General features: G+C 55.0%; 2 protein-coding genes across 10 annotated transcripts in view; both read left to right on the top strand.

Moving 5' to 3' along the window:
• The window catches only part of ARID3A (AT-rich interaction domain 3A), a 40,351-nt gene extending 35,098 nt beyond the window's left edge, over window positions 1-5,253 (top strand). For all 5 annotated transcript variants that reach the window (XM_059697407.1, XM_059697410.1, XM_059697409.1 and 2 more), the window contains one exon: window positions 1,530-5,253. In XM_059697407.1, the coding sequence (XP_059553390.1) occupies window positions 1,530-1,705 (176 nt within the window). In that variant the 3' untranslated portion in view covers window positions 1,706-5,253. The remainder of the gene's footprint in view (window positions 1-1,529) is intronic.
• Window positions 5,254-8,912: 3,659 nt separating this feature from the next.
• Window positions 8,913-15,620, top strand: WDR18 (WD repeat domain 18). 5 transcript variants are annotated; one of them, XM_059697421.1, is made up of 10 exons: window positions 8,913-9,157; window positions 11,056-11,166; window positions 12,018-12,151; window positions 12,449-12,590; window positions 13,072-13,254; window positions 13,362-13,535; window positions 13,620-13,758; window positions 13,978-14,144; window positions 15,046-15,114; window positions 15,267-15,620. In XM_059697421.1, the coding sequence occupies exons 1-10, from the start codon at window positions 8,948-8,950 to the stop codon at window positions 15,396-15,398; spliced, it is 1,461 nt and encodes a 486-aa protein (XP_059553404.1). In that variant the 5' UTR covers window positions 8,913-8,947; the 3' UTR covers window positions 15,399-15,620. The 5 variants fall into 5 exon arrangements, with proteins under 5 accessions (XP_059553404.1, XP_059553403.1, XP_059553405.1 ...); XM_059697420.1 differs by having other exon boundaries at window positions 13,024-13,254; XM_059697422.1 differs by having other exon boundaries at window positions 8,914-9,157; window positions 13,111-13,254.
• Window positions 15,621-18,405: the final 2,785 nt, after the last annotated feature.

The raw sequence follows: 18,405 nt of genomic DNA, 5'->3' as shown, positions 1-18,405 counted from the left end.
GTAAGTGCTCAAAACTACAGTTACCCTTCAACAACAAAGGTTTGGGCTGCGGGGGCCCACTTATACATGCATTTTTTCCCCCAATAAATACTGGAAATGTATTTTCTTTTTTTAAATATATTTTTATTGGTTTCAGAGAGGAAGGGAGAGGGAGAGATAGAAACATCAATGATAAGAGAGTATCATTGATCACCTGCCTCCTGCTCGCCCCCTACTGGGGATTGAGCCGGCAACCCAGGCATGTGCCCTTGATCGGAATCGAACCTGGGACCTTCCAGTCCGCAGTCCAATGCTCTATCCACTGAGCCAAACCAGCTAGGGCTAGGAAATGTATTTTCTTGATGATTTTCTTTTTTTTTTTTCTTTTAATTTATTTAATTTATTTTTTTTAGAGAGAGAGAGAGAGAGAGGAAGGGAGAGGGATAGAGAGATAGAAATATCCATGAGAGAGGACCATTGATTGGCTGCCTTCTGGGGATCGAGCCCACAACTCCAGGCATGTGAATCGAACAGGGAATCGAACTGGCAACCTGTTGCTTCCTGGGTCAGCACTCAACCACTGAACCACACTGGCAAGGCCCTGATGATTTTCATATATATATATTTTTTAATTGATTTCAGAGAGGAGGGGAGAAGGAGAGAGAGAAACATCAATGATGAGAAAGAATCATTGATCGGCTGCCTCCTGCATGCCCCCTACTGGGGATTGAGCCGGCAACCTGAGCGTATGTTCTTGACTGGAATTGAACCTGGGACCCTTCAGTCCACAGGCCGATGCTCTATCCACTGAGCCAAACTGGCTAGGGCTCTGATGATTTTCTTAACATTTCCTTTTCTTTAGCTTACTTTATTATAAGAATTCAGTATATAAGACATATAATATAAAATATGTGTTCAGCCCTAGCTGGTTTGGCTCAGTGGATAGAGCATCAGCCTGTGGACCAACGGTCCCAGGTTCAATTCCAGTCAAGAGCACATGCCCCAGTTGCAGGCTCCATCCCCAGTATGGGGCATGCAGGAGGCAGCTGATGAATGATTCTCTCTCATCATTGATGTTTCTATCTCTCTCCCTCTCCCTTCCTCTCTGAAATCAATTTAAAAAGAAAAAAATCAAAATATGTGTTTATAACTGCTTATGTTACCAGTAAGTCTCCAGGTCAATAGTAGGCTTTTAGTGGTTAAGTTTGGGGGATTAAAAGTTATATTTGGATTTTAAACTGTGCCGGGAGTTTCTGCCTCTCTAACACCTGTGTTCATGGTGAACTGTACAAGTGGTGTTTCAAAGTTCCTTGTAAAAACAAAATGTAGTCAGGCCAGTTGCTCCTGAGGCCGCCAGGTGGTGCTAGGGACACAAAACAGCTGGGTTGCCGGGCAAAGACCCCCACAGGAAGCAGACTAAGATGAGGTGGTGGGGGTCCTGGTGGGTCCATGGGTGGACTTTGCAGGGAGTCATTGCTTGGGGAGCCCCTTGCACCTGTCACATAATGTTTTAACTCTCCATGACATCTCTCCTCCCGTCCTTGCATTAGGAGTGCTGTTTGCTCAGCCACCAGCCTCCACGCCATCCTCAGCTCCCAGCAAAGGCGGTGGTGGCAGCAGCCGGGGAGGAAACAGTGGGACCAGCAGCAGCGCGGGCAGCCAGGCCGGGCCAGCGGGGTTATCCGCACCCCCGACGTCTTCTACCTCAAATAATTCATTGCCTTAACTGCACCACTCCCCACCCGCCGCCCCCCACCCAGGAGCTGGTCAGACTGGGCAGGGTGTGGAAAGGTGGGCCGGGCAGGGCCGGGGTGGTGGTGGAAGATACGGGTGGGGAGGGGAAATATCCACAAAGGAGCCACAGCTAACACCAAAAATAGAAGAAAAAAATATATACATATATATAAAGAAAATTTAATAAAACAGGGGAAAACCAAGGAACACTTGAATTACTCAGGTTTCAGACATTCAGAGAAGTGAATTGTAAGAACAGCTAAGGAAGTCAGCAAAGAGACGGCAAATACTCCCAGGGCTTTCCTGCAGCCCTGGCGGCCGATTCGGACTGGTGTCTGGTGTCTGGTTTGGACCAGTTGCAATGTAAGGCCAGATCCTGTTTACCTCATATATCCCTGCACTGTGTGTTCTCATTTTTGTCTGTTGTTTTTTTTTTTTTTTTTTTACTTTTGTTCCTGTTCATCACACACTCATCCACTCATCACACCCAGTTCGTTGTTTTGAATGAAACCCCTGAGCCAAGATCAGTTGAATTTTTTTCTTGTTGCTTTTGGGAACTTTTTATTATTATTATTATTTTTTAAAGAAATAGTGATATTCAAGCTCTATAGGGTTTTTAAGAGGTTTGGGGGGTTTTGTTTTGTAAATGTTCTATTTTATTCTTGGGGGAGGAATCAAACCTTAGGAAAAGGATATATAGCTCTATATATTTGTGTTCATTCAGGGAAACGGGACTTAAAAAAAGCAAAAAGGAAAAAAAAGGAATATCCTTTAAAACTTTCCCATGACTGAATCGGGTTCATGTGTGCATTTTCTGTGCTGCGGTAGGCAGCTAGCAGGCACAGGACACTGTATCCCTGGGCTAGAGCCAGAGAAGGTCATGAACTCGGGTGCTGAGGGCCGGGCTGGAGTGGGGTCCATGCGGGGGCAAGCCCGGGGGGAACTGGGAATGTGAACGCTGAATGGCAGACCAAGACGCTCGATGCTTTCTCTCCTTGTGCGTGCGTGCTCCCTGTCAGGGATCCGGAAGTCTTAACTAGAAAGAAAGTGCTGGATCAAGGGCCAGGGCCTGGGAGGGGATGTGCTGTCATAGCCCTCAGGCTCCTGACTCAGGGATGACTATGGCCTGGGGACTCTCTCTTACCTGGAAGGGCTGCTTTTTGTTTGTTTGTTTAATATGTTTTTATTGATTTCAAAGAAAGAAGGGAAGGCGGAGAGAGAGAAACATCAATGAGAGAGACTCATCGACTGGCTGCCTCCTGCACACTCCCTGCTAGAGATTGAGCCCACAACCCAGACATGTGCCCTGATTGGGAATCTAACCTCCTGGGTCCTGGGTCGACGCTCAGCCACCGAGCCGCCCCGGCAGGGCCGAAAGGGCTGCATTGGAAGGCACCTATGCTCACCGCTAGACCACCAACGCTTTTGAAAGGGCTGCTTTTAAAGAGAGATGGATACTTGGGGACTGGGGTGAGCCAGGCTTCGCTCGGATTGAGGTTTTTGAGGCCATGTCATCCTGAACACCCCACCCCTTCCCATCTCCTTCACTTTGCCCCTTCATTCTCTCTTGCCCCTTGCAAGGCCACATCTGCTGTAACTAAAGGAACTAAATAGAGGCCCATGGGAAGGTGCACCCACTCCCAGCGTGACCACTCACCCCAGGTCAGAAGGCGGTCATCAGCGGAGGGCTGGGTGGGGGTGGTCTTCACCATGAGGCAGCACCCTCCGTCCAGCGCCCGGGCGGGTTCGGGGACTTCCTTGGCCGCCCTGCCCTTGACTGAAATGGTGCCTCCCACAACTTGGCGCCCTTTCCTTTCACGCACTGAGGTTGCCTGGAAACTCTCATTGGGCCCCGGGAGCCTGGCCTGGCTTGGCCTAACGATGCCAAAAATGGCAGTGCCCCATCTGGCAGCCTCCCAGAGTCCTGATCCAGTGATCCCTGGCCCAGGGTCACCTTGTGGCCTTGGGGACCTTGGAGGGGAGAGCATCCTGACCCCCCCACCAGTCTGGGCTTGCCTGGGTGTGAAGCTGTGGTGTCCTTGGGGAGAGCCCCTTTCGTTGGTATGTCTCAGGGTCGAGGACACCCTCCACCTCCCAGGGCAGTGGTGGCTGCAGGCAGGTGGGGTTTCCTCTCTGTTTTTCCTTATGCAAGAGTCTCCTCCCCGTTTCTTCCTGCAGCAGTACAATCACTGTGGGAGGGGGACCTTTTTGCCCAAGAGCAGCGATACCAGATGCTCCTTCTCTCTTCTCCCCTGGCCTGACCCCCTGGAGCCACGCGGGGCCCACGTGGGGGTGTCTGCTGCCTGGTTATTTCTACCTCGGGTCTGACTCTTGATGCCAAAACCCCTCTCAGCCTGCCCTCCTTGGCTGGCTCAGGGTTTCAGCATGTACCAGTACCCGTCCCCTCCCACCTGCATCGTGGGCGTGTCCACCCGAGTCTGCCTGGGTGCTGTCTCTGGTCGCATGAGTGTGTGTGTGTGTGTGTGTGTCTGCCTGCGTGTGTTGGGCGTCGTGTCTTGTGGGTGATAGAGCCCCCAGATTAACTCAGGGCATGCCTATTGTTCATGGTGATTGTAGGGGGCCAGGGTGTGGGGGGCAGCCCTGGGGGAGCCGTGCGCAGGGGGAGAGGTGGAAAGATGAGGGGAATCTCCAGGCTGGGCAGTGCTGTGGCCTCTGCCTCGAGTCCCCTCTGCCAATCCCAGCTCAGGGCAACCTCCTGTTGGTGAGGGTTCTGGGGTGCAGCTCAGCACCCCTTTATGCAAACTGGGTGGGGACGGGACAGCCATCTCTGTCAGCGGCTTGCTTGTGCACTGTTCATTCTGGAACGGGTGGGGCTTAGCTGCACAGAGCAGGTAGGAGTCCCAAACTCAGGGTCAAGAGGGGCTCAGGGGCTAACCTACCTGCTCTGGAGATGTTTGTTACCGGCTGCTTCTAGATCTTCCTTGTGACCCCTAAACTGGCCACAGGGCTGTGTAGCTGTCGGGCAAGGGGCAGGCAGAGGCGTTGGGCAGCAGAGTTAGTTTTTAATAGTTGTGCATTTGTACAGTCACTTTTTTTGCTTTTATGACTTTTGCCCACTTCTATCGTTTTTCTCTTGCTTGCTTGTGCATTTTTTTCTTGGCAAACACGAATGAATTCAGCCTTTCATTCCTGACATGTGAAATTTCAGTTTCTCTGGGGTTTGTCCGATGGCGTGGGGACCACGCCGGAACTCAGGTTAAAGGAAAAAAACTTTTTAAAAAGTTATAAACTACTCTACCTCTGGCCGGGCCTCGCCTGTCAGTCACTGTGGCCGGCGGGGCAGCTGGTAAGGATTTCAGTTCTACAGAACATTCAGGTATTAGCGGGGTGGGGGCAAAAGACCAAAAAAATGGGGGGGGGAGGTGTGATTTTGAAATTTAAAAGAACACTGAAAGTTTACATTTTATAACATTATTGTGCAGATTGTATTTAAATTTCAGAAATATTTAAGACAATTGTAACCCTGTAAAGCTGATGAGATATTAAAACAAGACAAAACACTTCTGACTTTTAACAAAACGTCTCGGTGGTGGTTTCCTGGGCGTCACCGCACCCTGTCTGGGTCCAGTTAGCAGAAGGCACAGGGGTCCTCCGGTGGGGACTGTGCCCCGAGGGAACACTGGGCAATGTCTGGGGACATCTGTGGTTGTCACGGCTGGGGGTGTTCCTGTCACCAAGTGGGTGAGGCCAGGGGATGTTGCCCAGCTCCCCCAGAGAGCCCAGCATGGCTCTATCCAAGAGTGACCAGGCTCCTGTATCAGCAGTTTAGAGAGGGGGGACGCTAAGCCAGGTCTGAGTGACTGCGTCACCCTGCTGGTTCCTCTAGCCCCCTAGCTTAGGCCTCCTGCTATCCTGGGTTCTGATGCCCAGTGTTACCCTGAGTTGTCTGACTCCAGCCCCTAGGGCACGTGGCCTGGCGCCTGCCCCCTCCTTGCTGGCTTCATTTTGGTTCTCTGAGGAAGCCACCCTGCCCCGCTGAGCCTGCCCTCCGTGGCTGGGTTCACACTTTAGCATTTGTCTTTCAGTGCCGTCTGGCTCCTAAGAAACCACACAAGGGATGATCTGGCTGTCGGGCTACAATTGCAAACCATGGGCTCAGCCTAGACAGAGGGAAACCCTGGTTCTCAGGCTCCACACCCAAACCTGACAGCAGCATGCAGGTTGCTGCCGGTAAAAGATTTCTTGGGCTGCCCCTCACATCACCCACACCCAGGGGACACGACGGGCTCCAGGTCAGCATGGTCGGGACGTGGACAGGCCCAGCCTCCTGCCACCAGCTCCCCTGCCACTAGTTCTTGGCTGGTGCTGGCCTGGGCCTGTCCCTTCCACCTGGGTCAGCCCCCAAAGCTGGTCAGGAGTCTGGAAAACCAACCCCCTCCTGTGGCAGCTGGTTGCTTCCTATGGCCCATTCACCAGCATTTTCCACCCCCACCAGAAATGGATTGGCTACATCTCTATCTCCATGGGCTGGTAACCCACCTGCCTCTCTGAGCCCCTGCTCCCCAGGGACGTAAAGGAAAAGTGTCTTCCGCTGTGTTTGTTTTTAAAGCCCTTTTCCGACAAACTGGATGGGCTAGTCTAGCATCTTTATTCCTCCGCTGAAGGGGCCTCGAGAGGGACTGGGGGCCCTGGGGTCACACAGGTCCTGAGGGCACGAAGGGAGGGGTGAAGGGGTCGGACTCCCCCACCTCTCCCCACCTCCCCAGCCCTGAGGCACCTCCTGCCTCCAGCTCTGCTTGTTAGGAGGCAGAGAGGCTCCCAGGAGATGAAACTCAAAACTAGGCCTGATTGGCGGGAGGGAGAGGCAGACCTGGGTGGAGGGGGGGGGCTGGGGGGGGGGGGGCTGTTGAAAGGATGCCTGAAAAGGATGATTGCTTCTGGACTCATCCGCTATTCCTTACACCATTAATGCACATCATGGGAGCTGCTAGGATTGTTCAAGGCCCCCACTCCCTGGGTGGGCAGGGTGTGAGATGTGTCTGGGTCTGGTTTGGTTCAGCAGTGTGTACCAGTGCCTGCAAACAGGGGCTTAGAACCAGAGGGATGGTGCAGGCTTCTGTGCCTCAGTTTCCCCAAGCCTACTTGCTGCCGCCGCCGCCCAACTACCACCAAGGCCTCTCAGCTTGGATTTGGGAGGTGGCGCCTGGCTGGCACCAAGGAGGTCTAGAGACTGGGTGGTCTGCAGGCCCTCAAAGTGTGGCTTTTGTCTCGCTGCTCTGACACAACTGGTCTGTCCTCATTCCAGGAACAGGGCTGGGGGTGGGGTGACCTCTGACCTGACAGCAGCCTGGCCTACTGGGTCCCCAGGGAAGGGAGGAGGGGAGGAGGGGAGGGAGAGGCCTGTGAGGGGGCCTGACTGCAATCCAGCAGTCCTGCCCTGGGGCACCGCCTGGGCCTGTTCCAGCCTGAGCATCCACCCTGTCCCTTATCCCCATTGGCACAGTTGGTCCTCTGCAAACCATACCAGCTGGGCCCACCTCTGTCCTGGAATCTGGAATTTGGAAATTTCCAGGCCAGCCTTCTCAGGATGAGGACACAGACCCCTTAGCTCCGAGGAACCCCCAGTTTGCATGTGGGGAATAGGCCCAGGGGTGTGCAGTGACCTGCCCCAGGGCTCAGAAGTGCCAGTTTCAAGCCCCGAGTTGCTGTTGAAAAAGGCTGCCCACCCCCTGGTTCTGCAGCGTGCCAGATTTCAGCATGCAAAGAAATGGTTTTGGGAAAAAGCCTAAAAGGTATTTTATTTTGGTGTTTGAGAAGGGTAATTTATCATTGGAGGTATCTTATTTCTCTTATTCACACTTTAAAAAACATTTGAGAAACCTGGGGTCATCCGCTGGTTACGGTGGTGGAAATCGGAAACAGCTGGTTCTAGTTCCAGTACAGTTTGGACTAGGTCAGTGATGGCGAACCTATGACACACGTGTCAGAGGTGACACGTGAACTCACTTTTTTGATTTTTCTTTGTTAAATGGCATTTAAATATATAAAATAAATATCAAAAATTGTCTTTGTTTTACTATGGTTGCAAATACCAAAAAATTTCTATATGTGACACGGCACCAGAATTAAGTTAGGGTTTTTCAAAATACTGACACGCCAAGCTCAAAAAGTTCGCCATCACTGGACTAGGTGGTCCCAGCCTCAGTTTCCCCATTTAGCTAGTGCTGGGGTTTGAGACCCCTAGCTCTCCTCAACCTACAAAAGTCCTTCCGCCTCCTATGCCCCAGGAAAAAATTAAATGCAGGCTTCCCACTGCCCACGAGGCCCTCGATGGCCAGCGCCCCACCCCCCCACCCCGGGCCTGGCACTGCCTCTGCCCACCTTTCTCTTCAAGTGGTTAGCGCCCCGCTTCAAGGACACCTCCTCCGGGAAGCCCTTCCCGCCCCGTCACCGCTCCGCACTGTGGCCCCGGGGCTGGGAGCGGCCCACACTCCGGCTCCCGGCCCACGGCTCCCGCCTGCCACCTGGTGGCCGGAACCGGGCCTGCGGGACCTGGGCGCCCCTCCCAGCGGCACGAGGGCCGCGCTCGGCATCCAGTTGCAGACACACTGCCCCAGGCAGCCACGTCTCGCCGCCGGGAGATTTCTATTTTTTAAGTGATTTCTCCCTTTTCAAAGATTACCAACTAATTCCACATTTTAAAGTAGTTTTCAGACGCGGCCGGGACAGCAGCTGTGACCTGAAGTTAGGCGCTCCCGACTTGTTTGGCCTGCGCCAAGTTCATGAGCTAAAAATGTGGATTTTGTAGCCTCCGGCCCAAGAAGGGTCCGGGGGTAGGCTGATGGCGGATCCCTGAGTACGCACTTAATTGCAATGTATTAGGTGCCGCCACATATGTCGGTACGGAGTCTACACTTGACGCCTGTGAGGTCGGTACTTTATTATTTGCACATTAAAAATAAGCAAAGAATCCGAGAGCGCCAAGCGTGAGAGACAAGCCCGACTTCAAGCTCTGAACCGACTAACTTATCGCAGAAGACCCTGGGCCTTGATTTCTTTTCCATCTAGTTTCCATCTAGTCTCCTACCAACATCTTCGGTCAGACGTTGCGCCCCTGGATTCTCAGCGGGTCCGGGGTGATGGGGGGTCCCATTCACCGGGGAGTCCGCCCTCCAGCCGCCGGAGGCTGGACAGCGTGGGCGCCGCTCTAGCCCTCCGGCGAAGGCGCCCGCATCTTGCTGGTGTGACGCACTTCCGGGGCGGGGAGAGGAAGATGGCGGCGCCCATCGAGGTAGCCGTGTGTACAGACTCGTCCGCCCAGTTGTGGAGCTGCGTCGTATGGGAGCTCCACTCGGGCGCTAACCTGCTCACGTACCGCGGCGGCCAGGCTGGGCCCCGTGGTCTGACGCTGCTCAATGGCGAATACCTGCTGGCGGCGCAGCTGGGCAAGAACTACATCAGCGCCTGGGAGCTGCAACGGAAGGTGCGGCGGCGCGTGCCAGGGCTCCAACTCCGCTGGGGGTGCGCGGGGTCCCGCCTTAGACTGGGGTCGACGGGGGTCGGCCCACGCCGGAGCCGGGAGGAAGTCCCGGTTAGGGTGCTCTGCGCATGCGCGGGTGGTGGTGGTGGTGGTGGGTTTACTGGTCGAAGGGAAGTGCGCGTGCCCCGAGCGGGCTGGGGGACGAGGGGGCGGGCCTGAGGCTGCGGGCCAGGCGCTTGCGGGCTTGAAGGGATGGGGAGGTAGTGGGTCCCTAGAGAGAGCTGTGCGAAAAGGGGCGCGAAGTTTTGTGGTTGGTTTTTAAACTAGGATCTATCTACTGACTCTGCAGTGGTATTTTTAAACGTTGATTAGAGAGAGAAACATAGGTTTGCTCCACCCAATTTTTGTTGTTAATCTCCACCCGAGGACATTTTTTTCATTGATTTTTAGGGAGAGAGAGAGAAACATCAGTGTGTGAGAAACATCAGGTGGGAGAAACATCGATTGGTTGCCTTCTGCATGAGCCCCAGCCAAGGCCTGAGCCAGGGAGCCTGCAACCAGGGTACCTGCCCTTGACCAGAATCTAACCCTGGACCCTTTGGTCCGCAGGCCGACGCTCTATCCACTGAGCCAAACCGGCTAGGGCCACCCATTTTTTTTTTTAATGTTTTTTTATTGATATCAGAGAGGAAAGGAGAGGGAGAGTAGAAACATAAATGATGAGAGAGAATCATTGATTGGCTGCTTCCTGCACGCACCCTACTGGGGATCGAGCCCACAACCTGGGCATGTGCCCTTGACCTGAATCAAACATGGGACCCTTCGGTCCGCAGGCCTACGCTCTATCCACTGAGCAAAACCGGTTAGGGCTCCATCCATTTTTTTTCCTTGGCTGCATGCTGGGGGGTGGGGGATGGGGTTGTCAAGGTGCATTCTAAGGCCTGTTTGTTAGCACCGGACTCAGGGATGGGTCAGCAAACTTCCAAGGGTGCTAAATTTAAAGGGAGAGTTTGTAGTTGGGGTCTCATGGGTCTCGTAGGTTTGGAAAGTAAAGGTCTGAGGCCTGGTGAGCCCCCTGAAAACGTAGCACGGGAGGCTTTTATCCTCCCAAAAGAGAGACGATCCCTCCTCGGAGCCCATGGTGTCTCCTCTTAAAGCAACCCCAAAATGCTGCTCCTGCAGCTACATGCTGCCTTTTGCTGCCAGCTGGCATCTCTTGGGGCTTTGCCTGGTGTGGGCCACACAGAACTTACATTTTCCCATTTTAGAGGTTTGGAAATTGAGGTTCAAGGTCATGGTGGGGGGCCTTAGGAAGGCAGGATTGGGGAATGAGACGACTGGCCTTTGGGTTCTTCAGCCCCAATGCCCTCCTGGACCCTCTGTGCCTCGCCCACCCCCCTCCCTATGACCATAAGAGCACCATCTTTTCTTTTTTTAAAAAATATATGTATCTATTTTTAAATTGATTTCACAGAGGAAGGGAGAGGGAGAGAGAAAGAGAAACATCAGTGATGAGAAAGAATCATTGATTGGCTGCCTCCTGTACGCCCCACACTGGGGATTGAGCCCACAGCCCAGGCATGTGCCCTGCCCGGGAATCGAACCGTGACCTCCTGGTTCAGAGGTTGATGCTCACCCACAGAGCCACGCCTTGCATCCAGGCAGGAACACCACCTTGCTCTGATCCAAGGATTTGCCATTCTCCACCTCCAGCATGCAAAGCCTGGGCTGGAGTGAACACTTCTTTACTGAACCGTGAATTTGCTCCAACCATCTCTATCCCCATTCTTTCTGGTTTTCGTGGACTTACCAGCTGCCTGGGCACCCCCCACTCACTCTCCTCACTGCTCCCTGGCTCCCAAGTTCTGCATGAAGCTCATAGGCTTCTTATGTTCCTCTAGGACCAGCTCCAGCAGAAGATCATGTGCCCCGGGCCTGTTACCTGTCTGACCACATCGCCCAATGGCCTCTATATGTTGGCAGGGATTGCAGAGAGCATATACCTATGGGAGGTGAGTGTCATGGGACTTAGCCTATGGACCGCGGAGTTAGACCATCAACAGTGTTGTCACCAACAGGATATAACAGACACGAGTGGATCAACCAGGGACTAGCCTTGCCCTGTCATTTTCCTTGCCTTCCCCTCCCCTGCCTCACCTCCTGTGCAGACAGTGTAGGATTTGGGGCCAGAAGGTGGGTATAACTACCTCTGCCTTGCCTGACCTTAACCTTGACCTGCAAAATAGGGGTCTGCCAAGGGTACTGAGTTCTCTGCAAGATGGGAGAAGCTTTGTTACCTCATTCTGGGACTTTTAAGCCTTAGTCCTGGCTCTGAAACAAGGAAGCAGTTATTCATGCATAGGGAGAGAAACGGAGGCAGGGAGAGGCTCCTCACAGATTGCCCATCATGGTAGAAACCTTTGCCCTGATTGCTGCCAGCCGGGTGCCGGGGGCATGATAGAAACCAGTGGCTTGTGGCCTGAGGGGGGCATCTTAGGAGGTCCCCCCTCCTTGATAGGGGACAGTCATAGTACTCCAGGCCATTGGGGTTGCTGTCTGGCCCTAACTCCCCCCCTCCCTCTTGCTAGACCAAGTGTCAAGGCTGCATTTGAAGCCCCTCACAGCTGGCCTGGAAGACTATGACATCCTGCTGTGACAGTCACCATGAGGAGCTGCTCCAGAAAGGACCAGCTCCCTCCCAGCTTTGTCACTCCCACCCATTCCTTTTCTGGATGCTGTCGTCACGCCACCCTTCTCCCTGCCCCTGGGCTGACTCTGCCTTCACCTCAGTAACCTGCCAGCTGTAGGGCCCGGCACCGCGCCTGCATCCTGCCCTGACCTGCGTGTGCCCTGCCTTCCCCAGGTCTCCACAGGGAACCTCCTAGTCATCCTGAGCCGCCACTACCAGGACATCTCCTGCCTGCAGTTCACAGGGGACAGCAGCCACTTCCTCTCGGGCGGCAAGGACTGCCTGGTGCTGGTGTGGAGCCTGTGCAGGTAGCGCCCTGACCCACTCGGGCCTGCACCTAGTCCGTAGCTTCCAGCCAGGTGGGGCCTCAGCCCAGAGGGCAGGGAGCCTGCCCTGCAGAAGGCCACGCCAAAGTCCCGCGGCAAGAAGGAACTGGGTCTGGGGCCTGCAAGTCAGGTGGACTGTTGTGAGGACAGTGTGATTGGTTTGTCCAGGGACTGAGTGGAGGCATCTGAGAAATTTCTGCCAGTGGGATGGGCCAGTGGCTGTGGCGGTGGGTGGAGGCATCAGGTACAGCCCTCCCCTTGAATCCACTTCTCCCGCAGTGTGCTGCAGGTGGACTCCTCCAGGACCCCAGCCCCCCGGCATGTTTGGTCCCACCATACCCTCCCCATCACAGACATGCACTGTGGCTTTGGGGGTCCCTTGGCCCGGGTGGCCACAGCATCGCTGGACCAGACGGTGAAGGTAGGACCGGCCCCCCTCCCCCACAGTGGATCTGTGAGCTGGGCTAGGATAGCTGGCAGGCTCTTGGCTGATGCGAGTCAGTGAATCTCCTGCCCCCCCCCCCCCCCAGGCTGGTAGCTCTATACAGCTATCAATCCCCCAAGACTTCCCACCTCAAGGACATCCGTGGGACAGCAAACCAGGCCTGTGTTGGCTCTGAAATTCTCTCTTGGCCGCCCGCCCCTGGTGGCTCCCTGACTCCTCGGGGATTCGACGATGTCCAGCCTGTAGGTCTTGTCCTTGGTGGCGATGATGGTGGAAGGCAGACTCCAGGCCTGACAGCCGCTAGCATGGAGTGACAAGGGGTCCTGGGCGTGAGAACCCAGTGTGTCTTAGGAAGTGCCCCAGTGCCGAGATCCCCGAGTGACAGCTCCCTTCTGAGGTTCTGGTACAGGGTCTCCCATTCAGGGCTGCTCAGCTCCCTGCACCATTGGGACCCCAGTGTCTGTGGAGCCCCATCCCATATCCCGCCTGCCCCCAGCTGTGGGAGATCTCCTCGGGCGAGCTGCTGCTCTCTGTGCTCTTTGACGTGGGCATTATGGCTGTGACCATGGACCTAGCTGAGCATCACATGTTCTGCGGTGGCAGTGAGGGCTCCATCTTCCAGGTCGACCTCTGCACCTGGGTGAGTGGTGGGTGCCTGGGCCCGTGGTTGGAGGCTTATGGGACAGTGGGACACCCAGGGTCCATCCTTCAAAGGCCCTGGGACTGTCCATCCTCCCCTGCATCTAGGTCTTTGAGCCAATTGGGCTCTGCCCCAGCCCATCACCCCAATGCCCTGGGGCCCCCAGGGCTGAGGTACAACTGTATCCCTCTGCTCACTGCCCCTCGGCCTCCACAGCCTGGACAGAGCGAGAAGAGCTTCCAGTCAGAACAGGACAGCGGGAAGGTGTTCAAAGGCCACAGGTGTGGGGACCAGACTGGTAGCTGGGGAGGGGCCCTGTTCTCTAGCTCCTGGGGTCGGGGGTCATTTGGGCCACCCTTTCTCAGACCTGTGTCCCCAGGAACCAGGTGACCTGCCTGTCAGTGTCCACTGATGGCAGCGTGCTGCTCTCCGGCTCCCATGACGAGACCGTGCGCGTCTGGGACATCCAGAGCAAGCAGTGCATCAGGACAGTGACCCTCAAAGGTGGGGCTGGGGCCGAAGACCAAAGGCTGTAAGCTGGGTGGCTTTGCCCGTTTGTCCACACCCCAGCCACTTGGCTGGATGCTGGGAGGTAGGACCAGCTAGAGGAAAGTAGATGGGAACACTCCTGTACAGGAGGGTGGGTTTGAGGAGTGGAGGGTGTGGGAGCCATGGCCCAGGCCTGGCCGAGGCAGCTCCTGACTGGCCACCTGCCCTACCCAGGTCCCGTGACCAACGCCTTCATTATGCTGGCGCCGGTCAGCATGCTGAGCTCCGACTTCCGGCCCAGCCTGCCCCTGCCGCACTTCAACAAGCACCTGCTGGGCGCTGAGCATGGGGATGAGCAGCGCCACGGGGCCCTTACTCTGCGCCTGGGCCTCCATCAGCAGGTACTGGCCCAACAGGCTCCCTGCCCCGGCTCAGCCTCTGCAGCATGTCTGTGTTCCCTGCGGGTAGGGCTCCCGGCCAGGATCCCTGTGAGGACCCTCCACACAGGCGGTCAGTGAGGAGACCCCTCTGCATGCATCGCTGTGCCTAGGCAATGAAAAGCACCTTCCACACTAGAAGCAGACCTCATACTGGGGTACATTCTCAAATAAGACAAGCCCGACCAAAGACGCTGTATCCAGTGCCTTCTCCAGCAGGACAGTAGGCAGCGCTCACTCCCCTGGTGCCCACCAGGAGCTCCCCGCCAGAGATCACCCCTGGCCTGTCCTCGGCAGGGCCACACATTGGCCCTCTGGCTCTGCTCAGTCCACCTCTGCCCACTGCTCCCGTGCCCTGGAATCATGAGCCCCACAAGGGTGTCCAGGCCCCTCGCTCAGACATCATGATGGGTGGCAGGACCGAGTGCCTGTCCGCCAGCCAAGGGCAGCATGTCTAGACTGCATCTAGCAGGAGGTGGACAGGCTCTCCACTGCGCAATGTCCATGCATGTCGGTGGGAGGTGCTGCCCACATCTAGCTGGTCCTTTTCTAGAGCCTTCTTGGCCCTGGTTTCTGCATATCTCCCAAAGCCTGGCTCTCATCTCACACCCGTGGTGTGGCCTTAACTGTCCCCATCCCTTGGGCACAGTCCTGCAACAAACAGGCAGCAGATCTAAGGAGGCTGACACGGTGCTTCCTGCTGGGTGTCGGTTGGAGGTGGAGCCTCCCACAGAGACATCCCACTCAGTGAGCGACACTCGGAACCGGTCTTCCACCTGTGAGCAGCATCCGGATGGCACCCCTCACCTGGGTGGTGTGAGCAGGGTGGTGAGCCCAGAGGTCACTAAGGCAGGCCCTTTTGCAGGGGTCGGAGCCCAGCTACCTGGAGCGAGCCGAGCAGCTGCACATGGTAATGTGCAGCACAATGGAAAAGGTGGGTAGGGCCATGGAGAAGGGTGAGGCTGGAGTGGGGTGTGGTGGAGTGGGACTGCTAATTGCGGAGGAGATTCTGCCCTCCCTCATCCCAAAATGTCAGAGGGCCCTCCACCCTGAGCGCCCCCACCGCCCAACCCTGCTCCTTCCCAGAATGTGCTGGGCGGCCAGGACCAGCTGCGGATCCGAATCACGGAGTTGGAAGACGAGGTCCAGAACCTGCGCAAGATCAACCGAGACCTGTTTGACTTCTCCACGCGCATCATTACCCGGCCTACAAAATGAGTGCAAGGGCCAGACTCCTACCCAGGGACTGCCCGGCAGAGCCACCCATCCTGGGGCCACTGGGCCAAAGCCCCCAGACCAACAGCTCTGTTACAAGCTCTCCTTTCCCTGGTTCCGTGTTTGGATTGTTACTTGCATGAGGGGTCGTTTTGTCTGTGATCCACTCGTGTCTGTTGTGTCCAGTCGGTGCTATTTTGTTAACAAAAGATCTAAAAGTCTGTCTTCTTTAGTCCTCCGTGTGTGCTGAGGGTTGTCCCAAGTCCCAGGCTGGGCTCCAGGACCCTCAAGGCAGGCTGTCAGGCTGACTTAAAAAAAAATCGTGTTGGGAAGCTGTGGTTCTCAGACTATTCAGATACTCATCTGTCACCCTGGTGCCTTTTCATGACCTTGAAGAACAGGCCACTCTCTATGGGAGGGGGTGGGGAGGCACAGCCTCAGCTGCAGGCCGAGGTCACCAAGGTGGCTGTGACTCGGGGAAAGCAGTGGGTTCACACTGGTCACATCCTGATGGCTACCAAGTCTCCTCAACCTTGGTCAAGGCAAGGACGTTGGGGTAGCAGCCAGTTCTGGGTCAAGGTGCCAGGGGCCTCCCTGCCCTGGGGGCACCACCAGTCCAGTCAGCACCTGGAGGCCAGCCCAGAAGTGTGAACCCCAAGGCTGCCCTCAGAACCTTCCCGAAAGCTACCCCTCAATGACAGTACCACTTAACCATCCAGAAAACTCACGTAATTTGTCAGGTGCCATCATAACTGCAACTGCAGGCCAGGAGCCAGCACTGAGTTCATGCTTTTAGGCTAATTGGAGTTCCCTTTCCCCAGGGCTCTATGTCCTCATAAGCGGGTGGCTCAGCCATACCCTGCAGCAGACGCCTGGAGATGGGACTGGGCCCACCCTCTATCCACCTCTGTGGCTCTTGCCTTCCCCCTCCCCTATCCAGGACAGAATGACACCTAGAGCTGTCTTATTCATGTCAGACAAGGGGTCCAACTGGTTTTAGGGACTACATCATGGCCCACACACGCGGAGTGGGGTCTAGCAGCTGGTCAGCAAAGCTGGGGGCATGGAACTTGGTCTTCAGAGGTTCCAGGAGATGGAGGGGGAATTTCAAGATGGGTTCAGGCTCCCCTAGGGTAGCTCACCTGCCAGAGCCTAAGACCCTCTGGGCCCTGAACCTGAACCTCTGCCTGGCCACATGAAACCCCGGCCCTCCACTCTGTTGTTGCCTCGGTAGGTGACTCGGGGCTAGATCTGAGCGGGTACTGTTGCCCAAGTCTGCGTCAGAGTTGGCAGGTTGCTGTGAGATGGGCCGACTATACCAGCCTCTGCTCTGGCAGTCCCCTGGGTCTGGATTTTTCCCTGGGAGCGCGGGGGGGCGGGGGGGGGGGGCGCGGCGCAGGGAGAAGAGCACTGTTTCCACTGTCCCTCACCCTGGACATACTTCCAGAGCCAGAAGCATCCCCAAACCACCCTGAACTTTCAACTGCTGGGGTGCCCTCGGCAGGGAGGGTGTAGGGTCCCCACACCCTGGGGCTGTCCCCATGTTCTGACGGGCCTGGGGCTGTGGTACCTGCCCACGCAGCAGCTTCTTACACCCTGGGAGGTGGAACATCAACATGCAAGCGGCCTCCATAACTCTGTCCAGTATAGTCCTGGAAGGTCGTCCGTCTGCAGGCCACCGTAAGAGGGCTTAGAGGGGGTTGGCCAGCCCACCATGCACCTTGCAAACAACATACGTGGGTGGTGGGCACAAAGCTGACCTCTTCCCCATCCAGCTTGAAATCACTGAATGGCACACATTTCTTAGCACAATTTGACCCCAAATCCGACCATCATTGTCAGAGGGGACATGCCGACAGCACCAGAATTCACTGGTGACTATTCTGCTGGCAGAGTTTTTTGTAAACCACAGTGAGATGCCACCTCACACTTTCGAGAACCACTTGTTTTTAAGAAAAAGTTGCCAAAGCCGGTTTGGCTCAGTGGATAGAGCGTCGGCCTGTGGACTGAAAGGTCCCAGGTTCGATTCTGGTCAAGGGCATGTACCTGGGTTGCGAGCATGTCCCCAGTGGGGGATGGGCAGGAGGCAGCTGGTCGATGTTTCTCTCTCATCGATGTTTCTAGCTCTCTATCTCTCTCCCTTCCTCTCTGTGGAAAATCAATAGAATATATTAAAAAAAAAAAAAAAAGTTCACAAGTAGGTGGAAAATAACCCTCGTGCACAACCAGTGGGGCAGCCGCTGTGGCAAAGAGTCTGGTGGTTCCTCAAAAAATGATGCAGTCAACATAGAATCCTGCACTCCCAGGTGGAGGGACACCCAAGTGAACTGAAAACAGACTCAGAACCTGCACACCCCTGGCCACAGCAGCATGTTCACAATGGCCCAGAGGAGCAGCCGATGTCTCAATGGATGGGCGGATAAACACTGTGAGGTCCATCCAGAAGGTGGACTATGTATTATTCAGACTTAAAAAGGAAGGACAACAAGACTGCGCACAAAGACCACTAGGGGGTGCACCAAGAAAGCATAAAAAAATGCGCAGACAAAGAAACAGGACAAAATTGTCAATGGAAGATATAGAGTTCACAACCACACTTTAAGGTCTCAAAAACTGTCTAGAAGCCGCCGATAAACAATGAGATCTACAAGAAATCTAATGAGACCCTCGATGTTACGATAAAGAACCAACTAGAAATTAAACATACACTGACTGAAATAAAGAATACTATACAGACTCCCAACAGCAGACCAGAGGAGCGCAAGAATCAAGTCAAAGATTTGAAATGCGAAGAAGCAAAAAACACCCAACCAGAAAAGCAAAATGAAAAAAGAATCTGAAAATACAAAGATAGTGTAAGGAGCCTCTGGGACAGCTTCAAGCGTACCAACATCAGAATTATAGGGGTGCCAGAAGATGAGAGAGAGCAAGATATTGAAAACCTATTTGAAGAAATAGTGACAGAAAACTTCCCCTACCTGGTGAAAGAAATAGACTTACAAGTCCAGGA

Source organism: Myotis daubentonii, chromosome 5 (assembly GCF_963259705.1).
Source record: "Myotis daubentonii chromosome 5, mMyoDau2.1, whole genome shotgun sequence".
In the NCBI taxonomy this organism is placed as follows: domain Eukaryota; kingdom Metazoa; phylum Chordata; class Mammalia; order Chiroptera; family Vespertilionidae; genus Myotis; species Myotis daubentonii.
This window is presented reverse-complemented; position numbering and strand designations above follow the sequence as displayed.